This window comes from Phocoena sinus, chromosome 6 (genome assembly GCF_008692025.1).
Source record: "Phocoena sinus isolate mPhoSin1 chromosome 6, mPhoSin1.pri, whole genome shotgun sequence".
Taxonomy (NCBI): domain Eukaryota; kingdom Metazoa; phylum Chordata; class Mammalia; order Artiodactyla; family Phocoenidae; genus Phocoena; species Phocoena sinus.
The window spans coordinates 103,136,797-103,158,642 of NC_045768.1; the positions used below are offsets into that span (position 1 = coordinate 103,136,797).

The following is a 21,846-nucleotide window of genomic DNA, read 5'->3' on the forward strand; positions in this document are numbered from 1 at the left end:
ACACATAGTAATCAAATTGGGAAAAATTAAAGACAAAGTAAAATCATTGAAAGCAGCAAGGGAAAAATGACAAATAATATACAAGGGAACTCCCGTAAGGTTAACAGCTGATTTCTCAGCAGAAACTCTACAAGCCTGAAGGGAGTGGCATGATATACTTAAAGTGATGAAAGGGAAGAACCTACAACCAAGATTACTCTACCCAGCAAGGATCTCATTCAGATTCGATGGAGAAATCAAAAGCTTTACAGACAAGCAAAAGTTAAAAGAATTCAGCACCACCAAACCAGCTCTACAACAAATACTAAAGGAACTTCTCTAAGTGGGAAACACAAGAGAAGAAAAGGAACTACAAAAACAAACCCAAAACGATTAACAAAATGGTAATAGGAACATACATATAATTACTTTAAACGTGAAAGGATTAAATGCTCCAACCAAAAGACACAGGCTTGCTGAATGGTTACAAAAACAAGACCCATCTATATGCTGACTACAAGAGACCACTTCAGACCCAGGGACACATACAGACTGAAAGTGAGGGGATGAAAAAAAGATATTCCATATAAATGGAAATGAAAAGAAAGCTGGAGTAGCAATACTCATATCAGATAAAAATAGACTTTAAAATAAAGAACGTTACAAGAGACAAGGAAGGACACTACATAATGATCAAGGGATCATTCCAAGAAGATATAACAATTATAAATATATATGCACCCAACATAGGAACATGTCAATATATAAGGCAACTGCTAACAGCTATAAAAGAGGAAATTGATAGTGACACAATAATAGTGGGGGACTTTTAACACCTCATTGACACCAATGGACAAATCATCCAAACAGAAAATTAATAAGGAAACACAAGCTTTAAATGACACAATAGAGCAGACAGATTTAATTGACGTTCATAGGACATTCCATCCAAAAACAGCAGATTACACTTCCTTCTCAAGTGTGCACAGAACATTCTCCAGGATAGATCACATCTTAGGTCACAAATCAAGCCTCAGTAAATTTAAGAAAATTGAAATCATATCAAGCATCTTTTCTGACCACAACGCTATGAGATTAGAAATCAATTACAGACAAGACAACATAAAAAACACAAACACATGGAGGCTAAACAATACATTACTAAATAACCAAGCGATCACTGAAGAAATCAAAGAGGAAATAAAAAAATTCGTAGAGACAAATGACAATGCAAAGACGACGATCCAAAACCTATGGGATGCAGCAAAAGCATTTCTAAGAGGGAAGTTTATAGCTATACAAGCCTACCTGAAGAAACAAGAAAAATCTCAAATAAACAATCTAACGTTACAGCTGAAGCAATTAGAGAAAGAAGAACAAGCAAAACCCAAAGTCAGCAGAAGGAAAGAAATCAAAGATCAGAGCAGAAATAAATGAAACAGAAACAAAGAAAACAATAGCAAAGATCAATAAAACTAAAAGCTGGATCTTTGAGAAGATAAACAAAATTGATAAACCATTAGCCAGACTCATCAAGAAAAAGAGGGAGAGGACTCAAATCAATAAAATTAGAAATGAAAAAGGAGAAGTTACAACAGACACCACAGATATACAAAGCATCCTAAGCGACAACCACAAGCAAATCTATGCCAATAAAATGGACAATCTGGAAGAAATGGACAAATTCTTAGAAAGGTATAACCTCCCAAGACTGAACCAGGAAGAAATAGAAAGTATGAACAGACCAATCACAAGTAATGAAACTGAAACTGATTAAAAATCTTCCAACAAACAAAAGTCCAGGACCAGAATGCTTCACAGGTGAATTCTATCAAACATTTAGAGAAGAGCTAACACCAATCCTTCTCAAACTCTTCCAAAGAATTGCAGAGGAAGGAAAACTCCCAAACTCATTCTACAAGGCCACCATCACCCTGATACCAAAACCAGACGAAGATACTAAAAAAAAAGAAAATTACAGACCAATATTACTGATGAATATAGATGCAAAAATCCTCAACAAAATACTAGCAAACAGAATCCAACAATACATCCAACATTAAAAGGATCATACACCATGATCAAGTGGGATTTATCCCAGGGATGCAAGGATTCTTCAATATATGCAAATCAATCAATGTGATACACCATATTAACAAACTGAAGAATAAAATTCATATGATCATGTCAATAGATGCAGTGAAACCTTCTGACAAAATTCAACACCCATTTATGATAAAAACTCTCCAGAGAGTGGGCATAGAGGGAACCTACCTCAACATAATAAAGGCCATATACGACAAACCCACAGCAAACATTATTCTCAATGGTGAAAAACTGAAAGTGTTTCCTCTAAGATCAGGAACAAGACAAGGATGTCCACTCTCACCACTCTTATTCAACATAGTTTTGGAAGTCCTAGCCATGGCAATCAGAGAAGAAAAAGAAATAAAAGGAATACAAATTGGAAAAGAAGAACTGTCACTGTTGGCAGGTGACATGATACTATACACAGAGAATCCTAAATATGCCACCAGAAAACTACTAGAGCTAATCAATGAATTCGGTAAATTTGCAGGATACAAGATTAATGCACAGAAATCTCTTGCATTCCTATACACTCATGATGAAAAATCTGAAAGAGAAATTAAGGAAACACTCCCATTTACCACTGCAACAAAAAGAGTAAAATACCTAGGAATAAACCTACTTAGAGAGACAAAAGACCTGTATGCAGAAAACTATAAGACACTGATGAAAGAAAATAAAGATATACAAACAAATGGAGAGATATACCATGTTCTTGGATTCGAAGAAGGCAATACTGTCAAAATGACTATAGTACCCAAAGGAACCTACAGATTGAATGCAATTCCTATCAAATTACCAATGGCATTTTTTACAGAACTAAAACAAAAAATCTTAAAATTTGTGTGGAGACACCAATGACCCCGAATAGCCAAAGCAGTCTTGAGGGAAAAAAATGGAGGTGGAGGAATCAGACTACCTGACTATATTACAAAGCTACAGTAATGAAGACAATATGGTACTGGCACAAAAACAGAAACACAGATCAATGGAACAAGATAGAAAGCCCAGAGATAAACCCACGCACCTATGGTCAACTAATCTATGACAAAGGAAGCAAGGATATACAATGGCGAAAAGACAGTCTCTTCAATAAGTGGTGCTGTGAAAACTGGACAGCTACATGTAAAAGAATGAAATTAGAACACTCCCTAACACCATACAGAAAAATAAACTCAAAATGGATTAGAGACCTAAATGTAAGACTGGACAGTATAAAACTCTTAGAGGAAAACAGGAATAACACTCTTTGACATAAATCACAGCAAGATCTTTTTTGATCCACCTCCTAGAGTAATGGTAATAAAAATAAACAAATGGGACCTAATGAAACTTAAAGCCTTTTGCACAGCAAAGCAAACCATAAAGTAGATGAAAAGACAACCCTCAGGATGGGAGAAAATATTTGCAAACGGATCAAAGGACAAAGGATTAATCTTCAAAATATATAAGCTCATGCAGCTCAATATTAAAGAAATAAACAACCCAATCCGAAAATGGGCAGAAGACCTAAATAGACATTTCTCCAAAGAAGACATACAGATGTCCAAGAAGCACATGAAAAGCTGCTCAACATCACTAATCATTAGAGAAATGCAAATCAAAACTTCAATGAGGTATCACCTCACACCAGTTAGAATGGGCATCATCAGAAAGTCTACAAACAACAAATTCTGGAGATGGAGTGGAGAAAAGGGATCCCTCTTGCACTGTTGGTGGGAATTTAAATTGATACAGCCACCATGGAGAACAGTATGGAAGTTCCTTAAAAAACTAAAAATAGAATTACCATATGACCCAGCAATTCCACTACTGGGTGTATACCCAGAGAAAACCATAATTCAAAAAGACACATGCACCCCAATGTTCACTGCAGCACTATTTACAATAGCCAGGTCATGGAAGCAACCTAAATGCCCATCGACAGACGTTATGGATAAAGAAGATGTGGTACATATATACAATGGAATATTACTCAGCCATAAAAAGGAACGAAACTGGGTCATTTGTAGAGATGTAGATAGATCTAGAGACTGTCATACAGAGTGAAGTCAGAAAGAGAAAAACAAATATCATAGATTAACGCATATATGTGGAACCTAGAAAAATGGTACAGATGAACCAGTTTGCAGGATAGAAATTGAGACACAGATGTAGAGAACAAATGTATGGACACCAAGGGGGGAAAGTGGCGGGGGGGGGGTGGTGGTGGTATGATGAATTGGGAGATTGGGATTGACATGTATACACTGATGTGTATAAAATGGATGAGTAATAAGAACCTGCTCTATAAAAAAATAAATTAAATCCAAAAATAAAAACTTAAATTACATGCTTACACTGAATTCACCTCACAAATATGCTGAGGAAAAGAAGCCAGACACACAAAAAGTATTTACTAAATGATTCCATTTATTAAATTTCAAAGATACATAGAACTCACCTATGGTATTATAAGAAGTCAGGATATTGGTTACCCTTGATTAGAAGGAGGACATGAGGGCTTCTGGGTAATGGTCTGTTTCTTGATCTAGTGCTGACTTTATAAATGTGCTCACTTTGTGAACATTTATTGACTTATACATTTATAATTTGTGTGTTTTTCTGTATTAGTATTATGTTTCAATAAAGTCTGTTAAAAAGATTTAAAAAAAATCAACATCCATTTATGATAAAAAACTCTCCAGAAAGTGGGCAGAGAGGGAACCGAGTTCAACATAATAAAGCCCATATGTGACAAACCCACAGCTAACATCATACTCAATGGTGAAAAGCTGAAAGCACTTCCTTTAAGATCAGGAACAGGACAAGGATATCCATTCTCACCACTTTTATTCAAAATAGTTTTGACATCCTAGCCACAGGAATCAGAGAAGAAAAAAAAAAAAAAAAAAAAAGAAAACCAAATTGAAAAAGAAGTAGTAAAACTATCACTGCTTGCAGATGATATGATACTATACATAGAAAATCCTAAAGAAGCTACCAGAAAACTGCTAGAGCTCTTCAGTGAATTTGGTTAAGTTGCAGGATAGAAAATTAATACACAGAAACCTGTTGCATTTCTACACACTAACAATGAAAGATCAGAAAGAAAAATTAAGGAAACAATCCCATTTACCATTGCATCAAAAAGAATAAAATACCTAGGAATAAATTTACCTAAGGAGGTAAAAGACCTGTACTCCCAAAACTATAAGATGCTAATGAAAGAAATCGAAGATGATACAAATGGAAAGATATACTGTGTTCTTGAATTGGAAGAATCAATATTGTCAAGATGACTAGACTACCCAAGGCAATCTACAGATTCAATGCAATCCCTATCAAATTACCAGTAATGCCATTTTTCATAGAACTAGAACAAAAAAATTTTTTAATTTGTATGGAAACACAAAAGACCCTGAATAGCCAAAGCAATCTTGAGAAAGAAAACTGGAGATGGAGGAATCAGGCTCCCTGACTTCAGACTATAATACAAAGCTATAGTAACCAAAACAGGATGGTACTGGCACAAAAACAGAACTATAGATCAGTGGAACAGTATAGAAAGCCCAGAAATAAACCTACACACCTATGGTCAATTAATCTATGAGAAAGGTGCAAGAATATACAGTGGAGAAGACAGCCTCTTTACCATGTGGTGCTGGGAAATTGGGAAAGCTAGATGTAACAGAATGATATTAGAACATTCTCTAACACCATACACAAAAATAAACTCAAGACTTCCCTGGGTACCCAGTGGTTAAGACTCCATGCTTCCATTGCAGGGGGCATGGGTTTGATCCCTGGTCTGGGAACTAAGATCCCTCAGGCCACATGGTGTGGCCAAAAAAAGAAAAAACAAAAACAAACAAAAAACTCAAAATGGATTAAAGACCTAAATGTAGTACCGGATACTATAAAACCTAGCAGAAAACATAGGCAGAACACTCTCTGACATAAATTGCAGCAGTATCTTTTTAGATTTGTCTCCTAGAATAATGAAAATAAAAACAAAAATGAACAAATGGGAACTAATTAAACTTAAAAGCTTTTACACAGCAAAGGAAGCCATAAACAAAACAAAAAGACAATCTACAGAATGGGAGAAAACTTGCAAATGATGCAACTGACAAGGGATTAATCTCCAAAATATACAAACAGCTCTTGTGGCTCAATATCAAAAAAACAACCAACACAATCAAAAAATGGGCAAAAGATCTAAACAGACATTTCTCCAAAGAAGACATACAGATGGCCAAAAAGCACATGAAAAGATGCTCAACACTGCTAATTATTAGAGAAATGCAAATCAAAACTACAATGAGGTATCACCTCACACTGGTCAGAATGGCTGTTATCGAAAAGTCTACAAATAATGTTGGAGAGGGGTTAGGAAAAGGAACCCTCCTACACTGTTGGTGGGAATGGAAATTGGTAAAGCAACTATGGAGAACAGTATGGAGTTAAAAAACTAAAAAAAAACTAAAAAGAGAGCTACCATATCATCCAGCAATCCCACTCCTGGGCACGTATCCGGAGAAAACCGTAATTTGAAAAGACACATGCACCCCAATGCTAACTGCAGCACTATTTACAACAGCCAAGACATGGAAGCAAACTAAATGTCCATGGACAGATTAATGGATAAAGAAGATGTGGTATATATATACACCATGGAATATTATTCAGCCATGAAAAAAGAATGAAATAATTCCATTTGCAGCAATATAGGTGGACCTAGAGATTATCATACTAAGTAAGCCAGACAGAGAAAGATAAATATATGATATTGCTTATATGTGGAATATAAAAAACCAGAAAGATACAAATGAACTTATTTCCAAAACAGGAGGAGACTCACAGACATAGGAAAAAAATGTGTGGTTACCAAATGGGGGAAAAGGGGATGGGAAGAGGGATAAATTAGGAGGTTGGGATTAACATATACATATTACTATATGTAAAATAGATAACCAACGAGGACCTACTGTATAGCACAGGGAATTATACTCAGTATTTTGTAATAACCTATAAGGGAAGAGAATCTGAAAAAGACTGTATATATATGTATATATGTACACACACACACACACATATATGTAACTGAATCACTGTGCTGTACACCTGAAACTAACATGACATTGTAAATCAACTACACATCAATAAAAAAATTATACATATATATAATATATACACATGTATATTATATATACATATTGGCCTTCACATCAATTATACAATGTGGGTAGAACAAGCATTTAAAGATAAGAAAATTATGGTTCAGGCTCACAGTAATGCTATAATTAAATAGAACTCAAAACCATTTGTATTCAATGATCCAATCTGTCTTATCTTTTTTTTTTTTCATTCCTTAACAGAAACCAACAAAGCTGCCTCTCAGCATTTCACTATTTAAAAATTAGGTCCTTCAGAATTTTCCTTTGTACTGTTAGTGTTTTGCTTATTTTGCTATTTATTTGATCCTTCATCATAAGATGGAACAAGGAAATGTGTTGGCATATTCTGTTATTAGATCCAAGTTTCATGGAAAAATACACTGCAGCTAAGGAACAAAACCAACATTATAAAATTCAATAAACATTTATTCAGTGACTACTAAAGGCAAGGTACTATGTTAGGTGTTATTAACTCAAAAGGCACACAGACATGGTCCTTGATATTAAGGAACTGAAAGTTCTTAGAAATTAGATTTCACGGCTGGTTTTACATATATCCTCTAATCTCAAATTAACACAGGTAAATGCTACACAAATACATGCATATACATATGTACACACACACATATATACACATCCATATATGTAAACACATATGAATAGAGGTAGAGAGCCACTGAGATGCTAACTTATACAGATTGCTGTATACCATGTTTATTTAAAAATAACTGCCACATATCCCCTGGAGCAATAACATTTTCCTATTCCAGAAATGAACCTGAATAGAAAAATGCAAAGATACTTTCCAGCTTTACCCTATTAATCCATTGAAAATAGAAGTCCTAATAAATAGAGTGTTGAGGAGATCAGGATCTAATTTCAAGATTTCATTTCTTATTAGTTGCTATACTTTTCAGACCTATGTTTAATAAAGGATACCAAAGTTGCAAAACCAACCCATTTCACTTTCAGAACCTTCAGTTTTATCATCAACTTAGTAAATTATCTGTTTGCTAGTAAAAGCTCCAGTAAGGGACAGATATAATTTCTGCTCTGAGCGTTCAACAGACTAAAAATTTAATTTTCTTTTGTAACCAAAAATGATTCTTACGTCAAGCACTGATCCAGAGAGATCAGCTCGTTCAAGATTTGCACAGCAGAGATTAGCGTGGGCAAGATTGCAGCGGCTTAAATTGGCCATTTTGAAGTTAATGTATCGAAGGTCCAAACGAGAAAGATCAGCACCACTGAAGTTTAAACCCTAAAATTAAAAAACACAAACTGTCACAATATTTAAACCATCTGTTGTATATTCAATTACAATAGCTAACCACCATGTGTTTTAGAAGTAATTGGCAGTTCCGTCATTTGGAGTTCGTTACAAAACATGATCAAATGGAACTGAGATACATAAAATTAGTGTCCTTAACAGGTTCTTAAAGGAACTCAACTTACATATAACATTAAAATGCATCCTGGCAATGCCTCATTTATGTTCAGAAGTTTCTAAAGAGAGATCTCTGCTGGCCACATACCCGTTGATAAGTATTATTTTTTTATTAAACCTGACTGTACTTAAATTATTTTATTAATTCAATAATTCAAGATTGTTTTATTTTTTTAAAGTGAGTATTGTGGTTTTTAAAATGATTAGTGCTATAATACATAAAAGTAAAAGTATCTTCCACTGATTAACCATACATAACAACTGTACAATTGACTTTTTATTTTTATTGCTGCAATTCCTATGCATTACTCAAAAACTGCTGCATGAGGCATAATTAGACAATAAAAAAGATTATTACATCTCTTTTTCTGTCTAACCATTTTGGGACTAAATCAATGCTATGACCCATAAGTAAAATATATCTTTCATGAAAAAAGAAAACAAGGCAAGAGAAAGATTCCCAGAAGAATTTAAAACTTTACTCACAGATTTGCCTACACGAATAACGCACGTAAAGTCTGCTTTAATTACCTGGCAACGCAATTCTGATTTGGTTGGAGTGGCTAGCAGAAATCGCACAAATTCCTTTCGAGATATTGGTGAATGATCTTCTGGTGGTTGAGAATTCTTGAAAAGCATATTGACAGATCAGTGGAGCATTTTGGGAGATAGCTACAATACATGTAATACTTGGCTAATGTAAAAAGAGCCTTACCTTTATTGCCACTTCTAGGTGTTCAATCAATGAGTCAATACCAAAAAATCTTGCTTCTTCTAACACACCTATCATAATAAAAACAATCTGACTTTTATAGAATGCTATTCATTTTAATATTTATAGAATCATTTATAAAAAAAATCTATAAAGTTAAATTCTCATAACAGAAGTGAAATACAAGTAGGCTATCCATCAATATAGAAGAAAAATAACTAATGTTTAGAACATACATATGTATATATAGAATATTTAAAAATATTTGTAAACAAAGTTTTTCTAAATAGTTTACATACAGGAAAAGAAAGAAGACTCGTGAATTAGAATGAAAGCTTTCCATATTACAAAATTATTTCTGAAAATTAAATAGGCCACAGACAAAAAAATCCTAACATCATACATTCCTAAAATAACTGACATAGTGATTTGTAAGCCCAATAATAAATGATTAGTTCACCTAATCTTAACATTTCATTGACTTTTAAAAAAATATTTATTTTTGGCTGCATTGGGTTTTTGTTGCTGCGTGCAGGCTTCCTCTAGTTGCGGCAAGCAGGGACTACTCTTTGTTGCGATGTGCTGGCTTCTCGTTGCAGTGGTGTCTCTTGTTGTGGAGCATGGGCTCTAAGCATGCTCAGCAGTTGTGACACATGGGCTCAGCAGTTGTGGCTCGTGGGCTCTAGAGTACAGGCTCAGTAGTTGCGGCGTACAGACTTAGTTGCTCCATGGCATGTGGGATCTTCCTGGACCAGGGCCCAAACCCGTGTCCCCTGCATTGGCAGGCAGATTCTTAACCACTGCTCTACCAGGGAAGGCCTTCATTGACTTATTATTATTATTTTTTAATATACTTAACACAGTCACAGTACCATGGTTTTTTAAGATAAATTTATTTAATTAATATATTTATTTTTGGCTGTGATGGATTTTTGTTGCTGCGTGCGGGCTTTCTCTAGTTGCTACGAGCGAGGGTTACTCTTTGTTGTGGTGCATGGGCTTCTCATTGCGGTGGCTTCTCTTGTTGTGGAGCACAGGCTCTAGGCACACGGGCTTCAGTAGTTGTGGTTTGCAGGCTGTAGAGTGCAGGCTCACACTTGTGGTGCATGGGCTTCGATGCTCTGCGGCATGTGGGATCTTCCTGGACCAGGGCTCGAACCTGTGTCCCCTGAATTGGCAGGCGGATTCCTAACCACTGTGCCAGCAGGGAAGCCCCTTGAGTTTGTGAATGAAGCAGATCTGAATCGGTTTGTCAGAGATCTTTTAGTTACTGAATCAGAATATTACAGAAGTGTATAAATGTAAGAGAGCTTCAAAACCAAAGTCAGCAGTGTAATTCAGAAACCTTTCTTATAGGAAAATCAATTTTAAATAAAGGATTTCCAGGGCGCTCACACAAGATGGCAGAATAGAAGGATGTGGAGCTCACCTCCTCCCACAAATACGTCAAATATACATCTACATCTGGAACAATTCTCACAGAATACCCTCTGAATGCTGGCAGAATATCTCAAACACCCAAAATCGCATGAAAGATCTCCTCATAACCAGGTAGTACAAGAATTTTTAAAAAAAGGCATTGGGATGGAACTTGCATATCTGGGAGGGAGTTGTGAAAGAGGAAAGTTTCCCGCAACCTGGAAAGCCTCTTCACAGGTGGGGAGGTCAGCCAGGACAGAAATGGAGCTTTAGAGGCTCAAAGCAAAGCGCAGCAGACAGTTTATGGCAGGCAGATCAGAGAGAGACCTGCACAGATGGTCCGGGTCACTGCCCTGTGCTCCCCAGCCTGAGATGTGCAACCGCTGGTGCGGGCGGGACCTCAGTTCTGAAACTTGGGTTTCAGAGGACAGACCCAAGGAGAGAACCAGGGTTGGCTGCTCAGAGAAAGCCTGAAGGGGCTGGAGCATGGTATGGGCTGCAACCAGGGGTGTATGTAGAAGAAGCCCAGGCCCACCATAGAAGCAAAGCCCTTTTGTTAAGAAGCATGGAAGCGGGGGACAGGCCTGTAGCAGTCTTTCTCCACACACTTTCAGCTGACTCACCGCTACCTGTAGGAGCTCTGGGAGCATGCCAGCGGGCTGCCCACATGCAGAGGCGGGGCTGAAATCTGAGCCCTCTGCCCACTGCTGCGCAGATCTACCCCACAGCCACTGGCTTTGTATACTCAGGGCCTGCAGGACACCCAAGTGGACACACCAAGTGGCTGGGACCAGCCTGGCCTTAGCGGCTATGTGGTTTGTGGGTGCATGCACGCAGAGGCTGGGCTGGAGTCTGTGCTGCTTCAATAGGCTCCAACAGCAGCTTCAGGTGTGTGACTACTGTGGTCCTGCTACCTCACTTCAGTGGATCATTGCCAGCAGACCCACGCTGGTAACTTTGTGAACACAGCGCCTGAGGGACACCAGAGCTTATTGCCTGCATTCTCACGGTTGAGGTGAGACCGAGCACAGTGCCAACAACAGTGTAGTTTGTGAGCCCACACAATGGGTGACGGATGACAGCACAGAATGCACTCCCTGGTGGAGAGCTCTGGAGGAGCAATACTCAGGGGCTCCTCTCCCTGGGCATACTCCAATCCCAACTACCTCACACCACAGCTCAGAAATGGATCTGGGGGCTTCTACTGCAATAACTAGGGAGCAGACCCTGCCACTGAGAGGGCTATGACAACCACAGAGCAAAGAGGAGGCCCCACTCAACATCCAGTGTAGCCTTCGGTCACTACAACGTCAGTCACACCCCCTATCAAGGGGATAATGGCCAGCACACACTGAGGAAAGAGGTGGCAGGTATACATCCAGAAAACAGACCCTGCACCAAAAATTTTAAACCCACACAAGCTACACAGGGACACTTCCACATGCTAATAGCCCTCCAAGACCGCAGTAGATAATTGTTTGTCGTAAACTCATAGAGTAAGAGAAATATAAGTAAAATGAAGAAGCAGAGGAACTACACCCAGAAAAGAGAATTCCCCAGAAAGAACAAACAATGAAACAGATCCACTCAGTCTAATAGACATTGAGTTCAAAAAAAAGATAATGAAAATATTGAAGGAACTAAGAAAGGCTATCAATACAAATGTAGATTACTGTAAAAGGAACTAGAAAGTGTAAAGAGGAGCCAAGGAAAATGAGAAAACTCATTTGCCGAGATGAAAGCTGAACTAAAGGCAATGAATAACAGGTTGAATAATGCAGAAGAATAAATAAGTGATCTGGAAGACGGAACAATGGAAATCCCCCAGTCAGAACAGCAGACAGAAAGCCAAATGGAAAAAAAAAAATTGAAAGCAATTTAAAAGACCTATGGGATAATGTAAAGTGTACCAATCTACACATAACAGGCATCCCAGAAGAAGAAAGAGAAAAGGGGATTGAAAATGTATGTGAAGAAATTATGGCTGAAAACATCCCAAACTTAAAGAAGGAAACAGATATACAAGTACAGGAAGTACAAGATGAACCCAAACAGATCTATACCAAGATATACTATAATTAAAATGGTAAAAGTTAAAGAGAGGATTCTAAAGGCAGCAAGAGAAAAAACAAAGGGCTAATTACAAGGGAACCCCCATAAGGCTATCAGCTGATTTCTTTACAGAAATGTTGCAGGCCACAAAGGAGCTGCAAGATATATTCAAAGTACTTAAAGGGAAAAATCTGCAACCTAGGATACTCTACCCAGCTAGATCAACACTTAGAATAGGAGAGAGAAAGAATTTCTCAGACAAGCAAAAACTAAAGGAATAGAGCAATACTAAATCTATCCCTACAAGAAATATTGAAAGGTCTTTTCTAAGTAGAAAAGAAGAATCTAGAGGAAAAGGAAAATCGCAATTGGAAAGTAAATCACATAAATAAGCCAGTATGCAAATTTTTAAAAAATAATAATAATAAAATAATTTTTTTGTGAAAGTGATGATAACCACAATGAACAGCAAAAGGATAAACATGAAGATGTAAAAGAGGACATCAAAATCATAAAAAGTGGGGGAAGAGAGTAAGAAAATGTAGGTTATCTTTTAGAATGTGTTTGAGGTTATACCACTATAGATTCTAAAGCAAGTACATATAGGAAGGGGTTAACATACTTGAAAAACAGGGGGACCACAAATCAAAGATATACAATAGATGCACAAAAACAAAAGGAAGATAACACAAGCATAATACAAAAGGAAATCATCAAACGATGAAAGGAAAAACAAGAAGAAAAAAGAACAAAGAAGAAATACAAAAATCAACTGGAAAACAAGCTCTACAATAGCAATACTTATCAAAAGTTACCTTAAATGTCAATGGACTAAATGCTCCAATCAAAAGACACAGAGTGGCAGAGTGGATTAAAAAACAAGAGCCTACAGAAGATGGTGGTGGGGGAGGACACGGAGTTCACGTCTCCCCACAACTAAGGCGCCTGCCAGATGCTGGTGGGGGACCTCAATGCCCAAGGAGACAGGAGGAACCCCCGAGTGACCAGGTAGGAACATGGGGGGAGTAAGGGGGGAGGAGAAGTGAAGGCCAGACAGGACCGGCACCCCTGAGGGCTGACTTGGAAGAGGGAGGGGGGGAGGGGTTCCCAGGCCTGGAGGGACCCTCAGGGGCTCAGAGAATCAGGTGTTTCCCCTGCCCAATCGGCCAGGAAGCATGCAGGTCTCCCAGGCAGGGTCCTCAACCCTCCAAGGCACCCTCTGGGCCATGTTGTTTGTAGGGGCGTAGGAGGGAGGCAGGGGTGTTGGAAAAGGGGAGAGGTAGATGGGGGAGGGGCCCTCTGTGATAGGAGGACCAGGGGAGGCATGGAGGTTGTTTCACCCACTCACTTGTGCACGGGAAGCCTACTGGGCTGTTGGGTCTGGTCCTCCATTTTCCTGGGTCCCCTTCTCTCCCAGGCCCCTTCTGGCCTCATGAGTCCTAGGGGCATGGGAGGCAGAAGGGGGAAAGAGGAGAGGTGAACAGTGGTGGGGGGAACCCTCAAGGACCAGAGGATCGGGGAGGTGTGGCGGGTGTTTCCCCAGACCACTCAGCCCGGGAGACCTGCTGGGGTCCCAGGCCAAGTCCCCCACCCTCTGAGGCCCCCTCTGTGCCACGCTGGTCCTGGGAGCGTAGGAGGGAGGGAGGAGGAGGGAAGGGGAGGAGAGGAGGACGGGGCAAGAGACGCTTCGGGGCTGGAGGATCAGGGGAAGCAACCCAGGTGGTTCCCCTGCCCACTCAGCTCCAGGAAGCCTGTTGGGCTTCCGGGTCTGGTCCCTTGCCTTCTGGGGCCACCGCTAGCCGCGTGGGTGCTGTGGACATGGGAGGGAGAAGAAGAGAGGCCTATGGGGAGGGGCCCTCTGGGACTTCCCCCACCCACTTGGGCTCAGTGAGCATGCTGGGGTCCTGGACCTGGTCGTCTGCCCTCCAGGGCCAGAGGCACTCCTGGGCCCCTCCTGCTGTGTTGAGTCTAAGACCCTGGCCCTGTGGGTCCTAAGCATAGGCCCCGTCCACCACCTAAACCACACCCCAACCTAAGTCCCGCCCCCCCACAGCCAAGGCCTTTTCTGGCTTTTTTCCCCCCTCCTCTTTATTACTGCTTGGTTCTGTTTTACCTTCCAGTTGTTGTTTCATCTATATTTTTTTATTCTTTCTAAGATAGCTTTTAGTTTTCTAATCTTATTATTTACTCTTTCTTACTGTTCTGCTCCTTTTTTTCTTTTGTCTTTTTGGCACTTCACACGGCTTGCAAAATCTTGGTTCACAAGCTGGGGGTCAGGCCAGAGTTCCTGCAGTGGGAGCTCCGAGTCTGAACCACTGGACTAACAGAGAACCTCAGACCCCAGGGAATATTCATAGGAGTGAGGTCTCCCAGAGGTCCTCATGTCGGGACCAAGACTCACCTCTACCCAACCACCTACAAATGCCAGTGCTGGAAGCCTCAGGCCAAACAACCAGAACACAATCCCACCAATCAAAAAAAAAAAAAAAAAATGAGTTGACAAAAAATTATGTCACAGATGAAGAAGGTAAAAACCTACAAGACCAAATAAATGAAGAGAAAACAGGCAATCTACCTGAAAAAGAATTCACAGTAATGATAGTAAAGATGATCCAGAATCTCGGAAATAGAATTGGAGGCACAGATTGAGAAAATACAAGAAATGGTTAACAAAGATCTAGAAGAACTAAAGAACAAACAAACAGAGATGAACAATGCAATAACTGAAAAGAAAAATACGCTAGAAGGAATCAAACAGAATAACTGAGGCAGAAGAACGAACGAGTGAGCTGGAAGATGAAATGATGGAAATAACTGCAGAGGAGCACAATAAAGAAAAAAGAATGAAAAGAATTGAAGACAATATCAGAAACCTCTAGGACAACACTAAACAAGCGAACATTCAAATTATAGGGCTCCAAGATGAAGAAGAGAAAAAGAAAGGGTCTGAGAAAACATTTGAAGAGATTATAGTTGAAAAATTCCTTAACATGGGAAAGGAAATAGTCACCGAAGTCCAAGAAGTGCAGAGACTCCCATACAGGAAAAACCAGAAGAGAAACACACCAAGACACATATTAATCAAACTAACAAAAATTAAATTCAAAGAAAAAATATTAAAAGCAGCAAGGGAAAAACAAAAAATAACATGCAAAGGAATCCCCCTAAGGTTACCAGCTGATTTTTCAGCAGAAATTCTGCAGGCCAGGAAGGAGTGGCAGGATATACTTAAAATGGTGAAAGAGAAAAACCTAAAACCAAGATTACTCTACCTAGCAAGCATCTCATTCAGATTTGATGGAGAAATCAAAAGCTTTACAAACAAGCAAAAGCTAAGAGAATTCAGCACCACCAAACCAGCTTTACAACAAATGCTAAAGAAAATTCTCTAGGTGGAAACACAAGAGAAGAAAAGGACCCACAAAAACAAACCCAAAGCAATTAAGAAAATGGTAAGAGGAACATACATATTGATAATAATCTTGAATGTAAATGGATTAAATGGCCCAACCAAAAGACACAGACTGGCTGAATGGATACAAAAACAAGACCCATATATATGCTGTCTACAAGAGACCCACTTCAGACCTAGGGACACATACAGACTGAAAGTGAAGGGATGGAAAAAGATACTCCATGCAAATGGAAATCAAAAGAAAGCCAGAGTAGCAATACTTCTATCAGATATAATAGACCTTAAAATAAAGACTGTTACAAGAGATAAGGAAAGACACTACATAATGATCAAGGGATCAATCCAAGAAGAAGATATAACAATTATAAATATTTATGCACCCAACATAGGAGAACCTCAATACATAAGACAAATGCTAACAGCCATAAAAGGGGAAATCGACAGTAACACAATAATGGTAGGAGACTTTAACACCCACTTTCAGGAATGGACAGATCAATGCAAATGAAAATAAATAAGGAAAGACAAGCTTTAAATGACACAACAGACCAGATAGATTTGATTGATAACTATAGGGCATTCTACCTGAAAGTGACAAAATACACTTTCTTCTTAAGTGCACACAGAACATTCTCCAGGACAGATCACACCTTGGGTCACAAATCAAGCCTAGGGAAATTTAAGAAAATTGAAATATCAAGCATCTTTTCTGACCATACGCTATGAGATTGGAAATCAATTACATGAAAAAAACTGTTAAAAACACAAATACGTGGAGACTAAACAGTGTGCTACTAAATAACCAAGAGATCACTGAAGAAATCCAAGAAGAAATAAACAAATGCATAGAAACAAATGACAATGAAAACATGACAACCCAAAACCTATGGGATGCAGCAAAAGCAGTTCTAAGAGGGAAGTTTATAGAATTCAATCTCACCTAAAGAAAAAAAAAAACAAACTATCTAACCTTACACCTAAAGCAACTAGAGAAAGAAGAAAAAAGAAAACCCAAAGTCAATAGAAGGAAAGAAACCATAAAGATCAGAGCAGAAATAAATGAAATAGAAAAAAAGAAAACAATAGCAATGATAAATAAAACTAAAAGTTGGTTCTTTGAGAAGATAAACAAAATTGATAAACCCTTAGCCAGACTCATCAAGAAAAAAAAAAAGGGAGAGGCTGCAAATCAGTAAATATTAGAAATGAAAAAGGAGAAATCACAACTGACACCGCAGAAACACAAAGGACTGTAAGAGACTACTACAAACAATTATATGCCAACAAAATGGACAACCACAAAGAAATGGACAAATTCTTGGAAAGGTACAATTTTCTAAGACTGAACCAGGAAGAATCAGAAAATATAAACAGACCTATCACAAGTAATGATGAAACTGTAATTAAAAATCTTCCAACGGGGCTTCCCTGGTGGCACAGTGGTTAAGAATCTGCCTTCCAATGCAAGGGACACAGGTTCAGGCCCTGGCCTGGGAAGATTCCACATGCTGCAGAGCAGTTGTGGCCCATGCGCCACAACTACTGAGCCCGCGTGCCACAACTACTGAGGCCCACGCATCTAGAGCCCATGCTCCGCAACAGAGAGAGCCACCGCAATGAGAAACCTGCGCACCACAACGAAGAGTAACCCCCGCTCACTGCAACTAGAGAAAGCCCACATGCAGCAACGAAGACCCAGAGCAGCCAAAAATAAATTTAAAAAATTTTAAAAATTTATAACAACAAACAACAAAATCACTTAGCATCCTTACTGATGAAATCTACATCTATTTAGAATCTAAAATCGGAATGTATGGGGTAGATGTATACCTGAAAGAACTACCTACCTGTGTAGATATATGAGTGTATATTTACACTCATATGCATGTAAAACATTTAGTTTTAAAAATGGAAAGATACTTTTACTTTATGAAAATATACTTATTAAGTAAGTGAAAAGAAAATACAAATCTAAAAAGTGTGAGGAATTACATTGAAACTCACCCAACAAATTAATCCCATCGTTTACAATGAGCTGTCCGTGACGCAAGTAGTTCAAAATGGGTTCAAAGTACTCAGGGACTTCGGTCAATTAAGAAAGCTCCTCTATGATCTTGCTTATTTCCCCACACACCTGTGGGACCATTAAAATGAAGAAAGCCCCCCATAAACAAAAAACAAAGTTAGAAATTTATAGAAGGAAAACTGCATAACATACCAGTAAGTTTTTACTCTTGTAAAAATTATTACTGATTCCATTAAAAAGTACAGAAGGACAGGAGTTATAAAGTCAATACAACTACAAACAGATCACACAAAATGTGATCTCACTGCACTCACCTTTGTCCTTAAACATGTGGGCCAGCATACTGTCAGGTTCTTTATTCACTAAAGTGCTCCTAAGAATTCAGGGAAAAAAATTGATTTCTCCATTTGTCTTTATAAACAAACATATTTAAGTCAAGAGTATACTTGATCCCAGCTGCTCTCTCAAAAAGATGCATGCTATAACCTGGGAGGAGTGATGCTGGGAAACAAAAATGTGCAGTAAGTTGCCATTTATCAAAATCTCTTCTAATCTGGCACTTCCTTTGATTTAATATTGATTTTGTTGCCTTTAACTTCAATGCTGATCTATCCTTCTAGCAAGCTACTGTATAACAATTTTCTTGATCGAAATTTACATTTTTCTTATGCCTTTAGTATAAGCAGTTGTAGTCTACAAATTTCAATACTGTTAAGTTTTTACTTGTGTTGCATGTATATTACTCAATATTTTAAAAGCATATTCTAAAAACAGTAAATTCAAGCTTTTCATGCTTTCTCTGGAATGACTTGTGAACCATTTTCTACTCTTAGAAAAAATTTTCTAAATATTGGCTTCAAATCACATAGTATATTTAAGCAGCACTGGAATATCTTCTAAGGACATCAGCAAACTGAAGGAAAGAACAAACAGTACATAGTACCCACTCAACACACACATACACGTGCACCTACCGTGTGGTTGTAAAGTACCGCCCTCCAACATTTAATGTTAGCCAGTCTGTGTGAGATCCTGACAACACTTCCGGTACTTTAGAATCTGTCTGAGGGTCTAGAGATGACATGTAGAAAAAATAAACATTAAGTTGGGGGGGGGGGGTTGGGGAAGATGGCAATAGTATAATATTTTAATACTAAAAACACACAGATAAAAGCATGCCAGAGCTACTAGGACAGCAAGCCCTATACCCACAGACAGTATCTAAAACAAAACTAGGTGATAAGGTATCCTGCCAACACCGACAACCTAGAAGAGAAGCATGGGCATCAGCATCCTTGACAGAAGAAGCATCCTTGACAGAAACAACAGGGTATGTGATGATCCTAAGAATTCCAAAGTAACCCATAAATACCTCACTTCAAAACTCAGCAAGTCTACTTGAGAACAGCCGAATGGAAAGTGGGAGGGGTGTGCCCACTCCAACCATGGGTGATTCAAGCAGTCTGCAGTAAGATCTGAAGAGGCTGAAAATGAACTCCTCCAAAACCCACCCAGCCAAAGCTCCACCTAGGACAAAGTCCCACACTGAGGATAAGATGTTGGGAAAAGAATCCAGTTGAACAGAACAGAGACAACAAAGACAAAAGGAAAAGGAGAGTCCAGATAAAAGTCAAAAAGGTCAAGCAGAACCAAAATATATTAGAAGGTGACTTCCATATTTTTTTAATACTTCATAAAAACAACATAAAAGGGACACCTAGAGCCATGAAATTACAAAAACTTTCCTAAGTCAGCTCCCTTCTCAAGTTAAGGAAAACTAATTTCATGTAGAAATGAGCAACAGAAAATCCCATACAAGATTATTAAAAGAATAGGAAGAATTACATCCCTATAGATAATGAAAACGTGCCAGATAATGAAAATGTGCCAGAAAGGAATGGCCACAAAATAGGTAAACTATAATATTCCAAATATGCTAAAAGAAGTAAATAATACAAGGTATGAAAAAGCAACATAAACCAGAATCACAAAATTCAGAAATGAGGCAAGAGAACTCTGGAGAGAATTAGAAATAAAAAAACCATTTCAGAAATGAAGATTAAACTAGAAGAAACACAGGAGTGAAAGAACATCACAGATAATGCCTTAAGGAAAATAAAAATTGAAAGAGGAAAGCTTTAAAAATCAAGAAGAAATGAAGAAAGAGATGAAAAGATTTAACAGAAGATTTCAAATATAGAAGACAAGTGTAGAAGATCCAACACATATACAATAGGAGTCCTGAAAGGAGAAAAATCAAAGCATGGTAACAAAATAAATACATAAAGTTCAAGAAAACTTATCTGAAATAAAAAAAAAAAAAAAGATGTGAAACTACATATTGAAAGGGCCCACCACATAACTGAGAGATTCAACCCAGAACAGCTCAGAACACCCAGAAATAGTATACTAAAATTTATCAATTTAAAAGTACAGTAAAATTACTGTAAAGAAAGAGAATAATCCTTCGGGTGAGCTAGGAAAAATAATCACTTATGAAAGATCAGATTTTTTTTTGACACCAAAACTCTATGTCAGAAAAAAATGCAGTAACATATTTAAGATATTTAAAGAAAAATAATATGAACCAAGGATTTTTTTAACAACTTAATTGAGGTATAATTGAAATACAATAAACTACATATCATTAAAGTTTGAAATTTGTTCAGTTCTGACATATGATTTTATGACCAGTCAAACTGACTTTCAAGTATAGAAGCCACATGCAAGATGTCAGAGAATATAGTTCTCACAAGTTCTTTATAAAGAGAATCTACTAGAGAACAAGTTTCAGACAACCACTCGAGGCATCAGTTTAAGGACTGGAGGAGTAAAACTAAGTGATGGTTTTAAGGGAGAGAGTATAGTATACAATGGTGTGTGTGTATATGTGTGTATGTATATAGTATATAATAATAATATTTGACAATGGATAAACAATACGATTATTTTTTAAGTAAGGAAAGAAAGGAATGAGCATATTAAAAAAATGTTTAACTGTCTTTAGTAGTCACATTGGTATTCAAAGTATTGGGATTATTATTGAAACTTTTATGTGTATTTTGTGTAGGATGAAGGAAATGTGTAATTATGTGACATTACAATTCCATCACTCCCTATGTGCTTGGAAACCAGGATTACTGATATGCAAGAAAGGAGACATAGATGTAAGATAGAAGATGTTAAATAAAAACCTTATAATCCTAATATAAACCAAAGTATTAGTATGAACCCATGAGATATTTTATCTATTTATATGTTATATGTGATATAAAGCTTTATATAATATTTATTATATATGAATTTTATCCTCTAGCTAGCCATGTATTTCCAACTCTGTTCACCAAAAAGCCTAGTAATCATGACGAACCCAGTAGCAGCGAGCCTCCCCAGCACCCAGGTTGGGTCTTAAAATGACATTTGCCACTAAAAGAAATCAAGGCTTCCAAGAAAAAAACCACTGATTTGGGTTTAGGACAAGAGAAGTATAAGATGAACACTTTGTTATTCCAGATAGTAAGGAAAAGACTAATGGGCTTGTGTTAAAAG

General features: G+C 37.8%; 1 protein-coding gene across 1 annotated transcript in view; it reads right to left on the bottom strand.

The window, feature by feature from the left end:
• Positions 1-21,846, bottom strand: part of KCTD9 (potassium channel tetramerization domain containing 9) — a 58,833-nt gene that overhangs the window by 22,639 nt on the left and 14,348 nt on the right. The window contains 7 exon segments of the mRNA XM_032635546.1: positions 8,338-8,487; positions 9,205-9,300; positions 9,389-9,456; positions 18,276-18,351; positions 18,353-18,405; positions 18,612-18,670; positions 19,272-19,368. Of these exon segments, the coding sequence (XP_032491437.1) occupies positions 8,338-8,487; positions 9,205-9,300; positions 9,389-9,456; positions 18,276-18,351; positions 18,353-18,405; positions 18,612-18,670; positions 19,272-19,368 (599 nt within the window).